The sequence below is a fragment of the Rosa chinensis genome, chromosome 1 (genome assembly GCF_002994745.2).
Source record: "Rosa chinensis cultivar Old Blush chromosome 1, RchiOBHm-V2, whole genome shotgun sequence".
NCBI lineage: Eukaryota > Viridiplantae > Streptophyta > Magnoliopsida > Rosales > Rosaceae > Rosa > Rosa chinensis.
This window is the reverse complement of record NC_037088.1, coordinates 19230793-19249707: the sequence shown is the minus strand read 5'-3', so window position 1 is coordinate 19249707 and position 18915 is coordinate 19230793. Positions and strand designations below refer to the sequence as shown.

General features: G+C 46.2%; 1 protein-coding gene across 1 annotated transcript; it reads right to left on the bottom strand.

Moving 5' to 3' along the window:
* Positions 1 to 327: 327 nt before the first annotated feature.
* Positions 328 to 3318, bottom strand: LOC112203073. The gene is made up of 2 exons (XM_024344097.1): positions 871 to 3318; positions 328 to 501 (listed from the first exon to the last, which is right to left on the bottom strand). The coding sequence occupies exons 1-2, from the start codon at positions 3316 to 3318 to the stop codon at positions 328 to 330; spliced, it is 2622 nt and encodes an 873-aa protein (XP_024199865.1).
* Positions 3319 to 18915: the final 15597 nt, after the last annotated feature.

Below are 18915 nucleotides of genomic sequence, written 5' to 3'. Positions count from 1 at the left end.
CAGCCCCTTGGTAGTCTCTCTCTGGGCACCGTACTACCACTGACCATTGATCATCAAGGGGGTCATCTATGTAGAAAATTTGTTTGACATGCGTGGCTAAGACAAATGGATCATTTAAATGCCCTATTCTATTCAGTTTAACCAAAGTAAAGCCAAGTTCATCTACTTTAATGCCCCTGGCTGACTCAACCCAATCACACATAAAGACCGGTACCCTAAACTTGTAGTAGTCCACCTCCCAGATTTGCTGTATCCTGCCGTAGAAGTCCATATCATTGGTTTTGGGGTTATTATCCTTTGCACTAGCAACTTGCATTGCATCCGCAACTAAAAAACCCCACTGTTTTGAACTGATCTGACTTTGTCACGCGCAATAGTGTTGAAATCAACCCCATTAACATGATATCCACTAAAAGTAGGGACCTCCTTTTTCGGTCCACCTGCGAGCCACCTAATACTTTCTGAAACAGCATTATCGGCAAATCTCATTTCGTTTACAACCTACAAATTACATCATATGTCAAAGAGCATACCACACAAGTTTTGTTCGACTCAAAACTTATAATTTACTTCCTAAACCCTCAATAAAATAAAGTAGAGGATAAGCTATGTACCCTCTCCTTTAACCAACCAGCAAAGGTAAGATTCTGTTTTTTCTTCAACCACTTTTTATTTTTGATGAACCTCGGGAAACTTAACTTCAATAATTCATTAATTCCATATGCTCACTGCAAAGGGGGAAATGCTTGAAATGAGCAGAAAAACCTAAACGAATGTGTTCGTTAATATAGTACAACATTAAAATTGTAACAGAAGAATAAATATCACTTACGTGAAATATGGGATTGCATCTTCTGTGTTCTGTAATACACAAAGGTGAGCTAGGTCTAGCTGCTTCTGATTCACACTAATGATGGTGGCACCTGACAACGGTTTGCAGCCATTTAAAAGCCCATATTTGGTTCTCAAAGGGGTCCCAACAGTGGTAGCATCTTCAGGAAGTATACGTTCTGAGCAAAACTCAATTGCCTCTTCAACAATATAACTCTCTGCAATGCAGCCCTCAGGAAATTGTCGATTCCTCACCCATCCTTTGAACACCTTCATGTACCTCTCGAAAGGGTACATCCATCTAAAAAAGATCGGACCGCATAACTCAACTTCCCTAACGAGATGAACAGTTAGGTGAATCATTATGTCAAAAAATGAGGGTGGAAAGAACTTCTCAAGCAGGCAAACTGTATCAACCAGGTCTGCTTGCATTTGTTCTAGCTTTGAAACATCGATCACCTTGCTACATATTGCTTTGAAAAGTAGGCAGAACCGGATAATTGCATACCGAACCGGTTTCTCTAAAACTGAACGTAGTGCGACTGGGAGAAGAAGTTGCATTATAGTGTGGCAATCATGTGATTTAAGACCGGCGAGTCTTAATTCCTCCATTGACACCAGATTTCGTACATTGGATGAAAACCTAACCGGAACAGTCATATTGAAAAATGAACTACAAACGATCTTTCTCTCATCAAGGAACAAGTTCCAACTAGCCAAAGGCAACCTCTCCCTTTTTCCAGTGCTTGTAGCCTTCAAATCAGTGCGTATACCCATATCAACCATGTCTAAACGAGCAGCAGCCCCATCCTTAGTCTTCCCTAGAATATTCAACAACGTACCGAGGATAGCATCGCAACAATTCTTCTCAATATGCATCACATCAAGATTATGTCTTACCGGAAGATGTTTCCAGTATGCAAGTTCAAAGAAAACAGACTTTTTCTTCCAACAAGGTCTGTTTTGATCTTGAAGACCCTTATAAGGGGGAGGAGGGTTTTTTTTGCCAAATGGCCGATCAAGACCTTGAACTCTTAACAAAACCTCTTCTCCACTTAATGGTTTAGGAGCTTCACCCTCCTCTACAATGTTGTCGAAAGCAGCAGCTTGCTTTCGATATGGATGATATCGTGGTAGGAATCTTCGGTGCCTCATGAATGCCATTTTTTTAGACTTTTTCAACCTATAGGGTTTGGTCTCTTCAACACATACTGGACAAGCATTGTATCCTTTGACAATGCTTCCCGATAAGTTCCCATATGCGGGAAAATCGTTAATTGTCCAAAACAGTGCTGCCCTCAATGTAAAATACTCTCCTCTTACAGCATCATATACTCTCTCAACCCCATCCCACAACACTTTCAGATCATCAATCAATGGCTGCAAATAGACATCGATATCATTTCCGGGCTGTTTAGGTCCAGAAATTAACAATGTCAACATCATGTACTTCCTCTTCATGCACAACCATGGAGGAAGGTTATACGTGATAAGTATAACAGGCCAGCATGAGTATTTGCTACTTAGAGAACTATGTGGGTTAAACCCGTCTGATGAAAGAGCTAGTCTAAGGTTCCTAGGCTCTACACCAAAATCTGGCCATTTTGTGTCAATCATTTTCCAAGTCGGGGAATCCGCTGGATGCCTCATCATTCCATCCTTCTTTCTATCCTTGACATGCCAAGTAAGTTCCTTTGCTGAAACAGTTGATTGGAACATCCTTTTGAACCTTGGGATCGGTGGAAAGTACCACAATACCTTCCCCGGCACCCCTTCTTTCTCGGATTTGTCCCTACCTAGTTTCCACCTTGATTCACCACAAGTGGGGCAGCTTGTCGCATCGGCATGCTGCAACCTATATAAGATGCAGTCATTTGGACAAGCATGAATCTTTTGATACTCCATCCCCAATGCGCAAAGTGTTCTTTTGGCCTCATAAACTGACCCTGGTAACTCATTCCCTTCAGGAAGCAAGAGGCCAATCATAATTAACATGTCTGAATAGCATGCATCAGTCATGCCGTGTTTAGCTTTCAAATTGAATGTTTGTATCAACCCATTCAACTTGGTCGTCTTGGTACAACCAGGATATAGGGGCTTATCTCCATCCTCTACAAACTTCATGAACTCATTCGAGTCTTCTGAAATCCCCTCATCCTCACTACCCTTCATACCTTCTTCATCCTCTTCTATCCCAAAATCAAGATTCATCTCAACTGTTTCAGAATCCCCTCTAGCAACATTCAAGGCAGAAGTTGATGGTTCTCCATGCCACTTCCAATGCCTATAGCTAACATCTATGCCATTAAAAAATATATGGTCCTTAATCACCCCTATGGACCAAAAATCATTGTTACAACACTTCAAGCAAGGGCAGCATATGCTATTTGTGTCCCTTGCATTAGCCAACGCAAACTTAAGAAATTCTTCAAGTCCTATTTGAAACTTTAGTGATCTTCTATCTTCTTTCATCCATGATTTATCCATCTTATATATACAAACATATAAAACAATTAGAATTGTAACATTTTATGTAGCTAAGATCATGATATATACTTAAACTAAGAGGAAAATACATATCTGTTAGGAACTTTAAACCATTTTGCATACCATATATTTTTTAGTTGCATACTTTCCCGGAATTTACATTTCCCAGATCTATCAAGATTATTAATATTCTTTGTTACCAAAGAAGACCATTTTAGACAAAGCAAATTAAAAACACTACATGCTCTCATAATTCATGAATTCATTTTAGACAAAGTCAATTTATGATTTAAGTCACTTATATCTTTAACTTCAGAAAAAGATAAATGTGGAAAGATTGCAGGATAATCTCACCTTCTTGTTTGTTTCTTGCAGCTCTCCAGCAAGACTAAATTAGTCAAGTATCAAATAGACCTGCATGCAAGAACATGTTAAGATATATTGGATGACCAATAATTTGGGCTAAAAGGTTTAAATATTTGCATGATAAATTGGTAATCTGCTAATAATCTCATTGGATGATCATTGCACATTATGCACATTCATGGAACTAAAAAATGTAGTAACTTAATTACTATAATATGCAAGCTAGCACATTCTCTGTGGCTCTTTTATTAGACATGTAGCAAAGTTTTTTGATTCGGGTATCGCATATATAATATGGTGTGTGTGTGTAAGTAAATATATATATATATGTATATATGTCGTTTAGCAAAAGTTGGATACCAATATTGTACTGGGTCTTTAATACAAGTCAGAGAGATCAAACAATCTGCATAGCTATTAGAATATAGAAAAATAGCTGCTTATTAATAAATAACTAGACAAACAAAGGGGATGATCAAAGACCAATCCATAAGGTGACCGAATAGCAAAAGAAAGGCTATTAATAACTTCCAAACCCATTTTGTATAAATTGTTTCACTTATACTTCTTGCCTTCTTCGCCATAATTATTTTGTTTATTCTGCTTATTATTAAATTAACCATTTTTCAATCTAAAATTAGCCAATTAGATCAATATATGAAATCTATAATATCAGATCCCACCACAATATAGAATTAATTAACATGCAATAATAAAATGCAAGCCCCAAATATTTTGAGAAGAAACCAGTTTTAAAATGCATCACACAGATCAAGCAAGGAAAATATGTACCATATAAATCATAAGTTATATGGTTCTGTTAATGTGCAAAAATATTACCGGTTAATATAAACCAATGGAAGAGTAGTAGTTCAGTAGTGTACGTACTTGTTAGAACTAACAAAAGAAGATCGAAGAAGAATTATGATAAGGATGTTGATTATGACCAATAGCAGATTTCGCTTTGGGCTGACCAATAAACCTTTCATTGTGGATAATCTGAATCAAGAGAAAACAGTAAAAATTAATCCAAAGTGAATGAACATATACACATACTTCCATGAACACAGCATTACAAAACACTATGAAATCCATGTTGCATTAGTAGTAACTATTGAGTTTCACTGATCACCCACATAAAGAAACCAAGACACAATAGCTAATACATAAGGAAGCAGATATACATATTCAAAAAAGTTAATAGGTTTAGACAGTTACCATTGTTAACTATTCAGGAATATACACATGACTTTGCCATTGAATGTAAAATCAAATGAGTGGAAAGAAACAGCAGTAGGTGAAGAGGTACAAAGGCATGGCTTCACATGGCAAGGACTATACACATACTGATGTTGGAGAAGTGTTGGCAAAGGAAAGGAAGCTAGAATGCAATGGAAGTCACTGAGCCAACCGACAAAAGTAGGAACAGGACCATTAGTAAATGAGCGCAACAATGTGGCTTCTAGAGTTTTATCATAAATGACTAATGCTCCAAAGGTTGGCTTAGCAATGTCCAACTACAAATGACTTTTTTGGATTTCTAGATTCACTAATTTGATATATATATATATATATATATATATATATGTATGTATGTATCTATATAGAAGAACACATAGAGCTAACATGACATCATGGGAATAGAAGAAAGTGCCTTACTCCAGGATAATGCTGCAATATTGGTGAATAATGATCAAGGGCAATGTATAATTTTTCAACAAGATTCAGTTGAGTGTCCACCTTATCCGCCAAAAGATTGACCTGAAATCCGATGATAAGCACTCCATCATATATACAATTCAAAAATAAATAACAAAATTATTCAGTTATTCGTATTTTATAGCATAGCTAATAAGTGTTTTGAAGGATATACAGGACCTGTCACATATAAGAGGCAAGCATGCATGTAATAGGTGATTAGGTATACAAATTCAGTCTTTTTTATCTACTTTGATCCTTTAGACAGAGAAGTATTTAAAAAATAGCCAAGTGATAGTACATGTTCAAAGACGACACGATACAATACAAAATTAGGGCTTTACACTGAAATGGAAGGCATATCGTGGCAAACAAGGAAATATAATGTGCAATCGTATATCCCACAATGCATCTCAATTATATGCAGTCAATTTAGACTATTTAGTTCCATGAGTTCCATAGCATGGAATAGAAATACAAGGCTAAGAGATCAACGTGGAAATACAAACTGTGCATTTTACAACTTGATTAAAAAGTGAATTCAAAGCGAACCAAGGCAAAGGATAATCACTCTGCAAGCTTTCTCTCCCACAATTCCAAAAGTACATGTAATCATTTGCCATGTCATTTGAAATCAATCCAGAAGAAAGATTATTTGACAGCCCTTTCCCTTCCTATACTTAATCTTTCTACTCATCTAACACTAGCAAACATAATAGCATGACACATAGAACTACCCAAACAGCTTAAGCCACTACTTTGAAGAATCTACTGAATATCAAAGATACAATGCATATAAACGTAAATACGACATCCACAAATCAATGTTAACTAACTTCATCACTAAAGAAGTCATTTGTATTTCAATTTTTTATCTTAGACTACTGTTCTACAACTACAAGTAGCAATGCCCTCAAACTGCAGCTGGTGCATGAAACATTTGCAAACTATCCCAGTTATTGAGCAAACACATGACTTAGTGATCAAAGAAATTGTCAAAACAAGTAATCAAAATCTCTTTCTCTCAATTCTCTAAGAGACATCTACTCGAAAAGACCGAAAATTAATCAAAATCTGAAGCAAATTTTTAAAAGGATCACAAATCAAGAGCGAGGAGGAGGATATCAGATACCTTGACTCTTTTTGCGGCCGCCACTTGTTCCACTTCATGCACAAATTGATCGAATGAGTAATAGGGCAGCAAATGAGAATGCCACTCTCTGTACAACCCAATTAGGTTCCCCAAATCCCTAACCTGCAAAAAAAATTGATATAAAAACAAAACAAATAAATTTAAAAACAGAGCAAAGACATGGATAAAATTATATCACTGATAATTTAAGTTAATAATTTCATTACATAGATGAGGAAATAGCGAGGATCGGAAGGCCATACTGCAACTACCAGTAAAGCAAGAGAAAAAAAAGTAGGAGTAAAATTACCTCTTTTGAACCAACTAGCTTTGAATCTTCAACTAAACCCCAAATTCAAAATCAGAATGTGCAAAACATGTACAAATTCATCTAGATCTGGAAAACACCAAGAAGCTAAGACCTTGCAAATATATAGAAATAGAGGAAAAAGTGAAAGAATGAGAGAGAGATTGAATACCCATCTCTTCGTGAGTGGAGAAGTGGTAGTAATCAGTGGGCTTGCCCTTGAACTTTTCTCCTCAGCTTTAGGATTCAAGAGATAACAGGCTCTGCCTAAACAGCCTGTGTTGCCGCCTAGGCAAAGTGAGATGAATAATTAGGGTTGATTCATTGAACAAAACAGTTGGAAGCTCGTCGAGCTTATCGAAGAGGAGTCTGTAAATAAGGGAAAGAAGAAGATGGCTGATTAAGATTCAAGCTACCATGAATCGATCGATATTGATGTTGGATTGGGTTTTTAGTTCAAAGATTTCTGTTGTGTACCAGAGCGAGGGAGAAGATTGGTTTGAAAGCTAAAGCGAGCTGAGAGACTGTTTCTAGGTTTCTATCAATTTGACAAATTTGTCAGGCCAAAATATCATTAAGTGTTGGACGAATATGTCTTCACGTTGTGCCAAAAATACCAAACTGAAAGGAAGGGAGAAAAAAAAAAACCAAACAAGTGAAAATCAATCTCAGTTTCTTGCACAACAGAAATCGGTTGTCTGAAACACAACCTTTATAAACAGTTCCTTTCAGAAAAAAAAAAAATATCTCAAACAACCAAAACTAAATCAATCTTAGTTTAATGCACAACAGAAATATGTTGTCTGAAACAAAACCTTTTTCAGAAACCTAATTTACCATGATATACACTACATTCAGACAACAGAATTTTTTCATTCTGTCGTTAAAATTATTCAGACAACAGAAAACAATCATTCTGTCGTCTGATGAGTTTATTGGCATAGTGAGGGTTTAAAGCCCTTGAATTTGTTTTTGGGTAATTTGGGAATGATGTGATTTTTTCTGGTGTTTGGGTGAATTTGACTAGTGGAGTCAGGGATTCGGATTGGCTGAATTTGACTGGTGGAGTCAGGGATTCGATTTGAATTTGCGGTTGCATCTAGTGGGTCGCTAGATTGCCTACATACCCTGTGAAGGGATCAAACCATTGTAGTTCATGAAAATTTGTGGATTTTGGGTATTTGCCTTTTCCTTGGTTTTGTACCAAAAGGATTTTCATTTTGGGTTTCGAAGCATTTTTTATGAAACCAATATTCGGGTATTTTTCTATTTGGACACCCGTAGCGTCAAGCTTCGCCGATTTCCTCAAATGGGTCCAAATTTGGACGTGGGCTTTGTTTGAGGGTCATGTTTCTTGGTCCACTCCAATCAAGAGCTGCCCAAATTTGATATGGGCACCCATGATGCTGAATAAACACGATTAAGCTTTTCGGAGTTGAGTAGGCCAATCTATCACGTATGCGATTTGAGTGTCAACAAATTAGAGGACCGCTTTTTCTTTTCTCAGGTCAGCGACACATTTATTTGAATTTGTGAAGCCTACGAAGGTCGAGGCGGTGCCATCTTAGTGCAGCAAGGTTTGATCCTCCACTTCTTGGGAGCACCCTTTATTTGTCGACAATTTTGAAAGCAAAACATAGCGGCCAACCAAAACAGAGACCATCTCTTAATTTGTTATTTGTGTTTTCTCAGGCCAGCGATACATTTGTGACTTATGGGGCTGAAACGGTGCCATCCCCTCTGTAACTTTGTCTTTCTTCTATTTTTTTTTATTTGACATTCTTCAAAAGCTCGAGCGAACAAAACATCTTTTATATGAGCTGGGTCAGGTTGTAACCTCCTTGTGGCTTTAGTAGCTTGTAACAAGGGCTGCCTGTGCAACAAGATAGGGAGTTTGCAGAATACTTTTCCTGTCCTTGTTTACTGATCGATGCTTCATACTTGCAACTCATTGGCTATAGCTTCTTTGGCTCTGCTTTCATCGCTTCAAAAGAATTGATAAGATCTCTCCTTCTCTATTTGTCAGCGAGTTTTAAACAGCAGAATGGCTACTGCCCGGTGTTCTCCACCTTTTTATGAATTGCTTTATGTACATAGGATCGAAGCTCATGTTTGTCTTCTTGCTCCATCGCTTCAAGCTTCAGAAGAAGATGTGCTGACACCAATACTTGTTGTTAATGCTCAAGTCCGGCGGTAGCCGATTCCTTGCTTAACGCGGGTCCGGTGGGCGGACCGCTACTCCTAGGATTAGGTGACTCCTGCTACTGCAACACGATAGACAGGGCGTTAGAGGGAGACCGCGTTGGGCGGTCTTCACTTCTCCGATGCCTAAGTCAGTCACTGAATATGCGCAGCATAACAATAAATGAGTAGTAATTGCGTAATTAATGAGGAGAGAGGAGAGAACCTTTTATAGGTGAGGAAGAGGTTGATCTTCTTCTTGTTTCCGATGTGGGACTGATGTGCTCCGATTCCCAGCGTCTGGAGCTTCTGCTGCTATCTTGACGCTGCGCGTGGCGGCGCGTCAGCGGTGATCTGGGGGCGATCCAGGGCTCGAACGGTAGCCCGCCTGGCCGTGACTTCGTAGGTCATCCCCTTGGTGACAGTCGGTACCTCTGGCGGTACCATGAGTGTGGCTCATTATAGCTAATTATGCTCATTCTAGCACATGTAGGTACAAGTCCCCCAAGTCCCCAGTCAAGGAGGGCAATCTTGGTTGGGGAGTTGATCGGCGGTGTGAAGCGTTACTTCCGCTAGACTTGCAACAGCATAATTAGCGTCAGTGCGTTGTCAACCATGGATTTACTGATCAAACGCTTTATACCCTTTCGGGTGGGCCCCTACCAGGCCCGCCAGGGAGTCCCCCACTCCCTAGCCAAGACGGACCTCCGGATGGTCGGCAAATTGTTTGTTGAGGGGAAGCTGCGCGGAGCAGAAGGTGTTGGGTAGCGAGCCCAATCTTAGTACCCAAGTGGCGGGGGTCAACGTACCTGATTAGGGTCGTCGTAGACTGTTGACAAGTCCCCGTGTCCAGTAGGGACGATCTGACCGTAACGCCGCGTGGCGGTCGTTGTCAGAATGAGGCGTAGCCTCGGGATCCGCCGCTGGCGGATACCCCTCGCTGGATGTAGCAGGAAACAACGTCGGGTAGACGTGTTCGGCGGTGGTTACTGATCGGAATTGCGCTCAGCAACGCACGGGGTTTGCAAGATGGACGCGGTTCAGGCGGCAGTGCAATGTATAGCCTAGGCTGCCCCTTGCCAATTGTCAAGTGGAAGTCCAGCGGGAATTCGCTCAGCCGACTTCGATACTTGGAATATGACAAGTGAGAAGTTCCGCTAGCGGGGTTTCGCTCAGCGGACTTCGATACTTGGAGCCTTTTACCCAAAAGTTGTGGCTTCTGTCGGACGCTTCACCTGATGGTGGTGGACACGTGGCAAACCCCTAAAGGGTTAGTGTGCGGAGGCGTGTCTCCTTTGTCGAGCCGTCTCCTCGCCATTAATGTCGAGTAATGATGGATTTCGTAACCGAGGCGACGCATCGGTTAATCCGGAGAGTAACTGCAGCTGTTGGACACGCGTATGGCTGGCAGTCGATGTCGTTTTTTGAACGAACGGCGTGGGATTGTTTGACGTTGACATAAAAGGGGGGGAAGCTAGCATATTTGGCACTGCTCTAAACTTCGAACTGTGCCCTCGTCGTCTTCAAGTGTTCTGTGTCTGAGATCGGAGAAGAAAGGCGAGGCGATATCGGCGAGTTCTTGTGCGTGGACGAACTGACGATCTCCGGCTGCGAAGAGTAGTGTGCACACTGCTGCCAGGGGCTCCACTGTCAAGGTTGGTAATCTGGCCTTTTTCCTGTTTGATTGGGTGTCTGCGTTGTTGGATTTCTGGGTTTTTCTGTGATATGCTCTTTGTCGACGTACTGTGAGGGTGTGAGTGGGTTTGGGGGAAGGTGGTTGTGATTGACAATTGGGGTTGTTAGGGCTTTTCTAGATGGTCGAATCTGGGTTTTAGTCGGTTTGTTCTTGTTTTGGCATTTTCTAGGTTGAGTGTTGTTGATGTTCTTGGGCACTAACTGTTATAGGGATAGGTTAGATCCTGTGTGAGCTAACTGATTTGGGTTTTAGGGTTTTGGGATGGCCGACGTCATAGAGATCTCAAGCAGTGAGGATTCCGGATCTGAAGTGTCGTTCAGCGCGGCGGATAGAAATTTTATTGACTCGTTGCGTCCTTCTGCCCGTGCAGGAACCTCACTGCCGGAACCGCTAGAAGTCGAGCCGCTGCAGACCATTCCGTGGGACGTAGATATGGGTCGTGCGTCGCATCCGGAGAGTTCTAGGGCGGGGGAGGCTGCCGCTGCGCATACTTTGCACGAAGAGCGGCTAGAAAGTAATAGTGCCGCCAGCGGTTCCGCTGGTAGGGGGAGGTGGAACGGGGGAGGATACCGAGTCTGCGTGGGTGTTCGAGGACGGCACCCCCGTTAACGAGGCGGGAGGTAGGATGACAGCGGTTGCCGTCAACCGGCTGAAGCGGGTGTTCCAGTTGCCCGGCGCGGTGAAGCTGCGTCCGCCGACGGTAGAGGAGAAAGCTTCGATTCTGCCAGTAGGCCATGCCGCGGTGCACGAGGCTATATTCCGCGAGGGAGTGTCCCTCCCGCTGGTGCCCAACTTTCAGATTCTGCTGTGCGAGTTCGGTATCGCCTTTGGGCAAGTGTGCCCCAACATGTGGCGGTTACTGCTGTCGCTGAACTCGTTGTGGCGGTTGTTTGGTTGCGAAGGACCGACCGTGGCGGAGGTGTGTACGTGAAGCGCCAGGGTTGTAGAGGGCAAGTAAACCTCAGCCGTCAGCAAGGAGCGCCCAAGCTGATCGAAAACCTGCGGGACTCAATGTCGTACTGGCGGGGCTCGTTTTGCGTTGCCACAGCGGGATGGGAGTACCAGGCGGGGGCTAACGAGGGGGAGCCGTCGTTTAGAATTAAGTCAGAATTCCAGCCCATCCGAGGTTGTTTGTTGTTTCCGCTGAACACGACTGGCGTGGTTTCTGTTTTTTTTTTTTTTCTGTGTACTCTACTGATGATGACCTGTTTGTGCAGCGGGGTTGCGGTACAACTTAACTCGTGAGGAAGAGTGCCGGGTAGCACGCATCAGAGGTTGCTGGCGGAATCGCAACTTGCTGGACTTCCGTCTCCTTAGCGGGTGGGAGTTATTGGTAGCTCAACAATTGACGCGCGCCGTTGGTAAGTAATCTTAGCCGTATCGTACCTTTGGTGAAGTTGTCCCATGCTAACTGGTCTGCCACTAATTTTTGTAGAGACTCCGCCGGGAAACAAGGCTAGCCGTGACGAGTTTGCGAAGGCCATGGATCGTGCTGAAATCGACAACTTCCTTGAAGCCATGTATGCTTCCGGGATGGCGGCACAAAAGACGGTGGTGGACCCAGAGACACTGGCGCTGAGCCAGTCAGAGGTTCCTGTGGTGCTGCCAATGCCGCACCACTCCCATCTCGGTGGTGATGGGCTGCCTGCCGTCCAGGCGGGGACCGGCGGGGCGAGTGAAGCGGCGCCGAGGAAAGAGAGGGCGCCGGCCCTGCGGCGCGGTGCGGCGCGGCAAAGAAAACAGTGCGCCCCACCGAGGGTGTTACCATAGCGGGGTTGGCGCCGCTGGCGGGGGGTTCGAGGCCTGCCGTTGCTGGGAGCACGCGGGTGCTCCAGCGAAAACGCAGCCAGCCGGACTCCGGTGGGGAAGAGGAGGAAGTAGAGGTAATGGGGGCCCGAGAGCAGCCCAAGAAGTCGAGGCAGGCTCCGCCCGGGGCTGTTGCGGACGTGCCGAAAGAGGTGGGTGCGAGCGGCCTGGACTCATTTGCTGCTTACGCCGAGTTCCTCAACGACGGTGAGCGGGACTTCCTGTATCACCTCTGCGAGCGGCTGGGGTTCGGCGGCCTGGAGGGAATCGTTCGGTCGACCGCCGTCAACGAGTCGCCCTTCAGCACAGCCTTTGGGCACGTCGCCGTCGGGCTCCACGAGATGTTCCAAGCGGCGTCCAAGCAGCCCCTGGTTGAGCGGGAGCTGAGGGAGGAAGTGGCGGGCCTCCAGAGGGACTTGGGGAAGACCCAGGAGAAGTTGGCTAACGTCGAGCGGCGTCTGACAAAGGCCGACTGCGATGCGGCGGATGCCCGGGGCAAGCTGAACGTTGCCATTGAGCGGCACCTGGATCAGAATGAGCGGTACGCCAAGCTGGAGCAGGATATGTCTCTGGTGCAGGACCGGGTGACTGCGAAGGAGAAGAAAATTGAGATCCTTCAGTGGGAGTCCGCCGCTAAACAATCTAAAATCAAGCGGCTGGAGGGTGAAGTCGCTCCCCCTGGAGGCTGAGGGAAGCCGTGCTGCGGCTGCCGCAGTTGAATCGTACAAGCAGTCGGCGGAGCACAAGAAGGCGCTCAACGACGTAGCCATGGCCGGTGCCCTGGCCAATGTGGAGATGTTGCGGCAGAGGGGCGCCATTGACTGGGCGAAAGCGGCACTGCCGGTCGTGCAGCCGAGTAAGGAAGCGCTGCCGACAACAAGTACCGCTCCTACTGCCGCACCCGGTCCCGGAGTCTGTTCGGGTAGCGGGGAGAGTGGCGAGCCTCCAGAAGGCGGCTCCCAGCAGAGGCCTACGCAGTCCGAGGCGTCCCGCGCTGGGTTCCTGGCGGCCCACACACGGGCGGATGGCACAATAGAGACTCCCAGTCCCACAGCCCGAGGGTCCGACCAGACGAGCCGCTCCGATCCTCCCCAGGCCGTCGGTGGAACTGCTGAAGGTAGCGGGGCCGACCTGACACACCCTGCCAACCCCGCCAACCCCTAAATAGGAGTAGGAAAGTTTTTTTTGTAGCCGCTGAGGCATAAATGATGTAATTCTGTTTTGAGATAAATGAAATTTGTTGGCACCCAAATTCCAAGCGTTTCTTTTTGTTTGTGATAATGTGTGTGCCGCTAGAAGTCTTGATACTTGCTTTTGGTCATGAATGAAACATTAAAGGAATTAAAATTGGTCCAAGTGCACAATGTAGCCGACGTAGTCCGCTGACTGGCGTTGCCAGTTGCCCTCAGTGCTAGACTTGGTAACAATGGTTTGAATAATTCCTCGTTTCATTGATAGCTGTCTGAACAGCGTTTACAAAAGCGGGGTCGTACCCGTTGGGTAGCTTCCCTTAGCTAAATATTGAACAAAAATTTAGCTAAGTCAAGATGCTCTTGGGTAGCGGTATGACTATTTGTAGTAATACCGAAGGTGTTCGGTATTCCAAGGGTGGGTCGTTGTGACGCCATCCTTGTCCATTAAGTAGAAGGTGCCCGGGCTAACGACCTCTACAATTTTGTATGGACCTTCCCAAGTTGGGCGGAGTTTCGTTGGCGGGGGTATAACTTCTTTCATTACCCAGTCCCCCAGTTGGAGGTTGCGGGCTTTAACCCTGGCGTTGTAGAAACGTGATACCCGCCGCTTATTCTGGAGATTGCGCAAATGGGCTGCGGCTCGCTTTTCCTCGAGTAAATCCCTGTCGAGGTTAACGTCGTCGCTGTTGGTCTCGGGGCAGTAGCCTTCGACCCTAGCGGTTGGTTGGATTACCTCGATAGGCAGGATAGCCTCGGTCCCAAACATCATACAAAAGGGGGTTTCACTTGTGGCGGAGGTTGGGGTAGTTCTGATGGCCCATAGAACCTCCGGGAGCTTCTCCGCCAACAAACCCTTAGCCTCATCGAGCCGCTTCTGCAACAGTTTCTTGATTATCTTGTTTGCCGCCTCGACCTGGCCGTTGGTTTGGGGATGGGCGACCGATGCAAAACGCATTTTGGTGCCCAGATTGGCGGTGAAAGAGATGAGTTCTTTATTGTTGAACTGTGTGCCGTTGTCTGTGACGATTGCATGCGGGACACCGTAGCGGCAGTAGATGTTCTTCCAGAGGAAGTGGATTACCTTGGCGGTAGTTATTGCCGTCAGTGGCTCTGCCTCTATCCACTTGCTGCTGTAGTCAATGGCGACAATGATGTATTTGAATTGACCTTTGGCGGTTTGGAATTTTCCCATTAAGTCCAGGCCCCATGTTGAGTGAATCCAGGGGCTGACGATAACCGACAGAGGTCCCGCAGGAGCGTGTGGAAAATCAGCAAATTGTTGGCATTTGTGACAGGATCTTGATATCTGCCGGGCGTCATCACCAAGCGTAGGCCAAAAGTAGCCTTGTCGCATTGTGCGATTAGCCAAGGATCTGGCGCCTGAGTGATTTCCGCATTCCCCGCCATGTATTGTTGCCAGCACGACCTTTCCCTCTTCTGGGGTTAGACAACGAAGGTTGGGGTGAGTGAATCCCTGGCGGTAAAGTTTGCCGCTCTGCATGTTGTAGCGGGTTGCTCTCCGCTGGAGTTGTCGCGCCTTGATCTTGTCCTCTGGCAATGTCCCGTTGCGTTTGTATTGGATAATCTCGTCCATCCAACTAGGATTGGCCTCAATGTTAAAGATCTCCGCCAGGGTTTTGGTGATACTTGGCCTGTCCAGGGATTCTACCCTTGTGTCTGCTGGGCTCTGGTGTGGTTGGGCGGTTGCCAGTCTTGCCAGTGAATCAGCCTTGGCGTTCTTTTCCCTGGGTATTTGTGTGATGGTGTGGAACTTGAATTTCTTGAGCAGCGTTTTGGTGTATCCTAAGTATGCCGCTAACTGTTGATCCTTGGCCTAAAAGCTATCGTTGACCTGGTTAACGACCAACTGAGAGTCGCTGAAGATGTTGACACTGTCGGCTCCTGAATCGATGGCGAGGAGTAGGCCGGCAATGAGTGCCTCATATTCCGCCATGTTGTTAGAAGCTTTGAAGTTGAATTTCAACGCATACTCGACGCTAAGCCCTCGTGGTCCTGTCAAGATGATTCCGGCACCGCTGGCCTTGGCGGAAGGGGAACCATCCACATGTAGGTTCCAGTCCGATTGTTGGGGTGCCGGCTCTACGGCCGTAGCAATTTCTGTTCCTAGCGGTATATCGATCTTGGTTTCGGGCTGACGCTCGGTGAGCTCAGCGATGAAGTCAGCCACCGCCTGGCCTTTCATGGCGGTTCGTGGTTTGTAATCAATGTCAAACTCGCTGAGCTCAATGGCCCACTTGCTGAGGCGCCCCGAATGTTTAGGGTTCTGCATAACTTGTCTCAGCGGTTGATTGGTTAGCACATGTACTGTATGGGCTTGGAAGTACTGGCGGAGGCGTCTGGCGGCAACGATGAGTGCGAGAGCAAGCTGCTCCAATGGAGGATACCGTGCCTCCGCTCCATTCATGCCTCTTCCGGCATAGAAAACTGGGAGCTCGTCCTGGTCCTCCCGCCGGACGATGGCGCAGCTAACCGCTGACTGAGATACCTCTAGGTAAATGTACAATGTTTCTTTTTGGACAGGAATGGAGAGGAGCGGTACTGCCACCAGGTATTCCTTCAGGCCTTGGAACGCCGCCTGGCACTCTGGGTTCCAGTCGATGACCTTCTTGTGGGTTGTTTTGAGGACTTTGAAAAATGGGGCACACCTGTCGGTCAGTCTGGAGATGAATCGAGACAGGGCGGTTAGCTTGCCCTGGAGGCATTGGACGTGCACCTTCCATTCCGGGTCCTTCAGGTTGACGATGGCCTGTACCTTGTCAGGGTTGGCCTCGATGCCACGTTCACTGACTATATATCCCAGAAATTTGCTGGCGGTGACGCCAAAGAAACATTTCTCCGGGTTGAGGCGCATGCCGTAGGCCAAGAGGATGGTTATTATGATTTTCAGATTTGCCACATGTCCACTGGCCTTTATACTTTTGACTAACATGTCGTCTACGTAGACCTCGATTATCTTGCCCAGATGTTCCGCGAACATGGCGTTCATCAGCCGCTGATAAGTTGCCCCTGCGTTCTTCAAACCAAAAGGCATCACATTGTAACAATACAGGCCTTTGTCGGTGGTGAAGGTGGTGCATTCCTGGTCGTCGGGATGCATCCTGATCTGGTTATAACCGGAAAAAGCATCCATCATGCTGAGAAGTTCGTGTCCAGCGGTTGCGTCGACGAGTTGATCGATGCGAGGTAACGGGAAGCTATCTTTCGGGCATGCCTTGTTAAGGTTTTTGAAGTCGACGCACATCCTCCACTTTCTGCTAGCCTTTTTGACCATAACCTGGTTGGAAATCCACTGGGGATAGATGACCTGGCGGATGAACCCAATGCCCTGGAGCTTAGCAACCTCCTCTCTGATAGCGCGGTACTTCTCTTCGTCGAAGGCTCTACGTTTCTGTTTGATAGGGTAGAAGGATGGTTTGATGCTCAACTTGTGTGAGATGATTTCAGGGGAGATACCTGGCATGTCTGCATATGACCAGGCAAAGACTGTAGCGTTGTCACGTAGGAATTGGGTGAGCTCTGCCGCCAGCTCTGGGTCCAATTGAGCGCCTATGCGGACCGTCCGCTCAGGGTGCTCGTCCGAGATGCTGACAACCCTCAGTGATGTTTCTGGGTTGACCGGCTCCTTCCTTACGTACTTCTTTTCATCCTCCCTGGGGTCCTCAAAAATGTTTGGTGGCGGTACCTGACTGCCTACCGCTAGGATCTCGTGGCGGCGGCTGATTGTGCTATGGTAGTAGAATAACACTCGCGTGCCAATTGTTGACTTCCCTTGACACATCCTGTGCCGTTAGGTGTGGGGAATTTCATGAGCAGCATGTACCCGGCGATGATGCACTTGAGTTTGTTGAGCACTGGGTGACCAATGATGGCGTTGTATGAACTCAAACAATCGACAACTATGAACTCCGTATGTATCTCAGCCATACATGGACTAGTGCCCATAACGAGCCGCATATAGTCAGAACCCAGCGGTTGCGTGACGTCGCCGGAGAAGCTGAGCAGTAGTTCATGGTCTTGGAGCAATTTTCTATTCCTCTTAAGGTTGTTGTAACAACCGCCAAATATAACGTTGACATCGGAGCCGCTATCAACCAGGATTCTTCCCACTGACATTTTGCCCAGAATAGCGTCAATCAAGAAAGGATCGTCGTGGGGCAGATGTACTCCGCGTTCCTCCTCCTCCGAGAAGGTAATGGGTTCCCAACCAGACCTTGGGAGTTTGGCGGATCTTTCGTAGCGGATGTTGCAGACTTCCTTTGGGTGATTAGCTCGCGCATACCGCTTTCTAGCTCTGTGAGACATGCTGGTGATTGGAGCACCTCCGTCGATTGCGTTGATGCGGCCCATGGGCTCAATATCGGCGATCACAGGTGGCGGTTGGCGCACCTTGAACTACTCAAGCTTGCCATCCCGGTACAAGGTCTCGATGGCCGTTTTGAGGGCGTTGCAGCTGTTGGTATTGTGACCGCTGTCCTCGTGGTATTTGCACCACCTGCCGGTGTTCCTTGGCTTTCCTGTTTTTGGGTATTTTCCCTGGGGCGGCGGTGGGATCTGATCCTTGCACTGATTGTATATTTCTTCATGTGAAGCCGTGAGGACTGTAAATATCGCATACCGCTGGGAAGACTCCGCATGTTTGTTGCGGTTGTCCCCATGGGATGGGCGGTTTCCCTTGTAGTGCTGATCCTTTTGCCGCTTGTTTTGGTACTGACCCTGCTGCCACTCCCTCTTCTTGTCAGTTGGCGGTGTGGAGGTTTTATTAGCGGTCCCCTGCTGACTGGAGGAGGGTTGTGTCGATTTTGCCAATGCCGCTGGTAGCGGTGGGGCCTCCCCGTATGTGATGAATTCTGCCTGGGCATGAATAACCGCCTCACTCATGAGGTGGTCGTATACCGCATTTGGATGATTGTAGTTGAGGTGATATAGAAATGGCCCTTTGAGGAGTCCCTGCTTAAAAGCCGCCGAAGCCATTGTTTTATCGAGATCACGGCACTGAGATGCTGCCGCTCGCCACCTTGTGACGAATGCCTTCAGTGTCTCCTCCGAACCCTGCTTGACATTGAACAGTTGGCTTGTGTTGTGGTGCCCGGCGGACAGTAGGATGAACCGAGAAAGGAAAGCATGCGATAATGCCTGAAATGAGTCAATGGATCCTGGCGGGCACTCGAAGAACCAATTCATTGCCTCATTATCCAGC

Coding starts and splice junctions, on each gene's coding strand:
- LOC112203073 (XM_024344097.1), bottom strand. CDS start 3,318: ATGGATAAATCATGGATGAAAGAAGATAGAAGATCACTAAAGTTTCAA. Junction 502..870: donor TAGACCTAGCTCACCTTTGT/GTATTACAGAAC, acceptor TGTAATTTGTAG/GTTGTAAACGAAATGAGATT.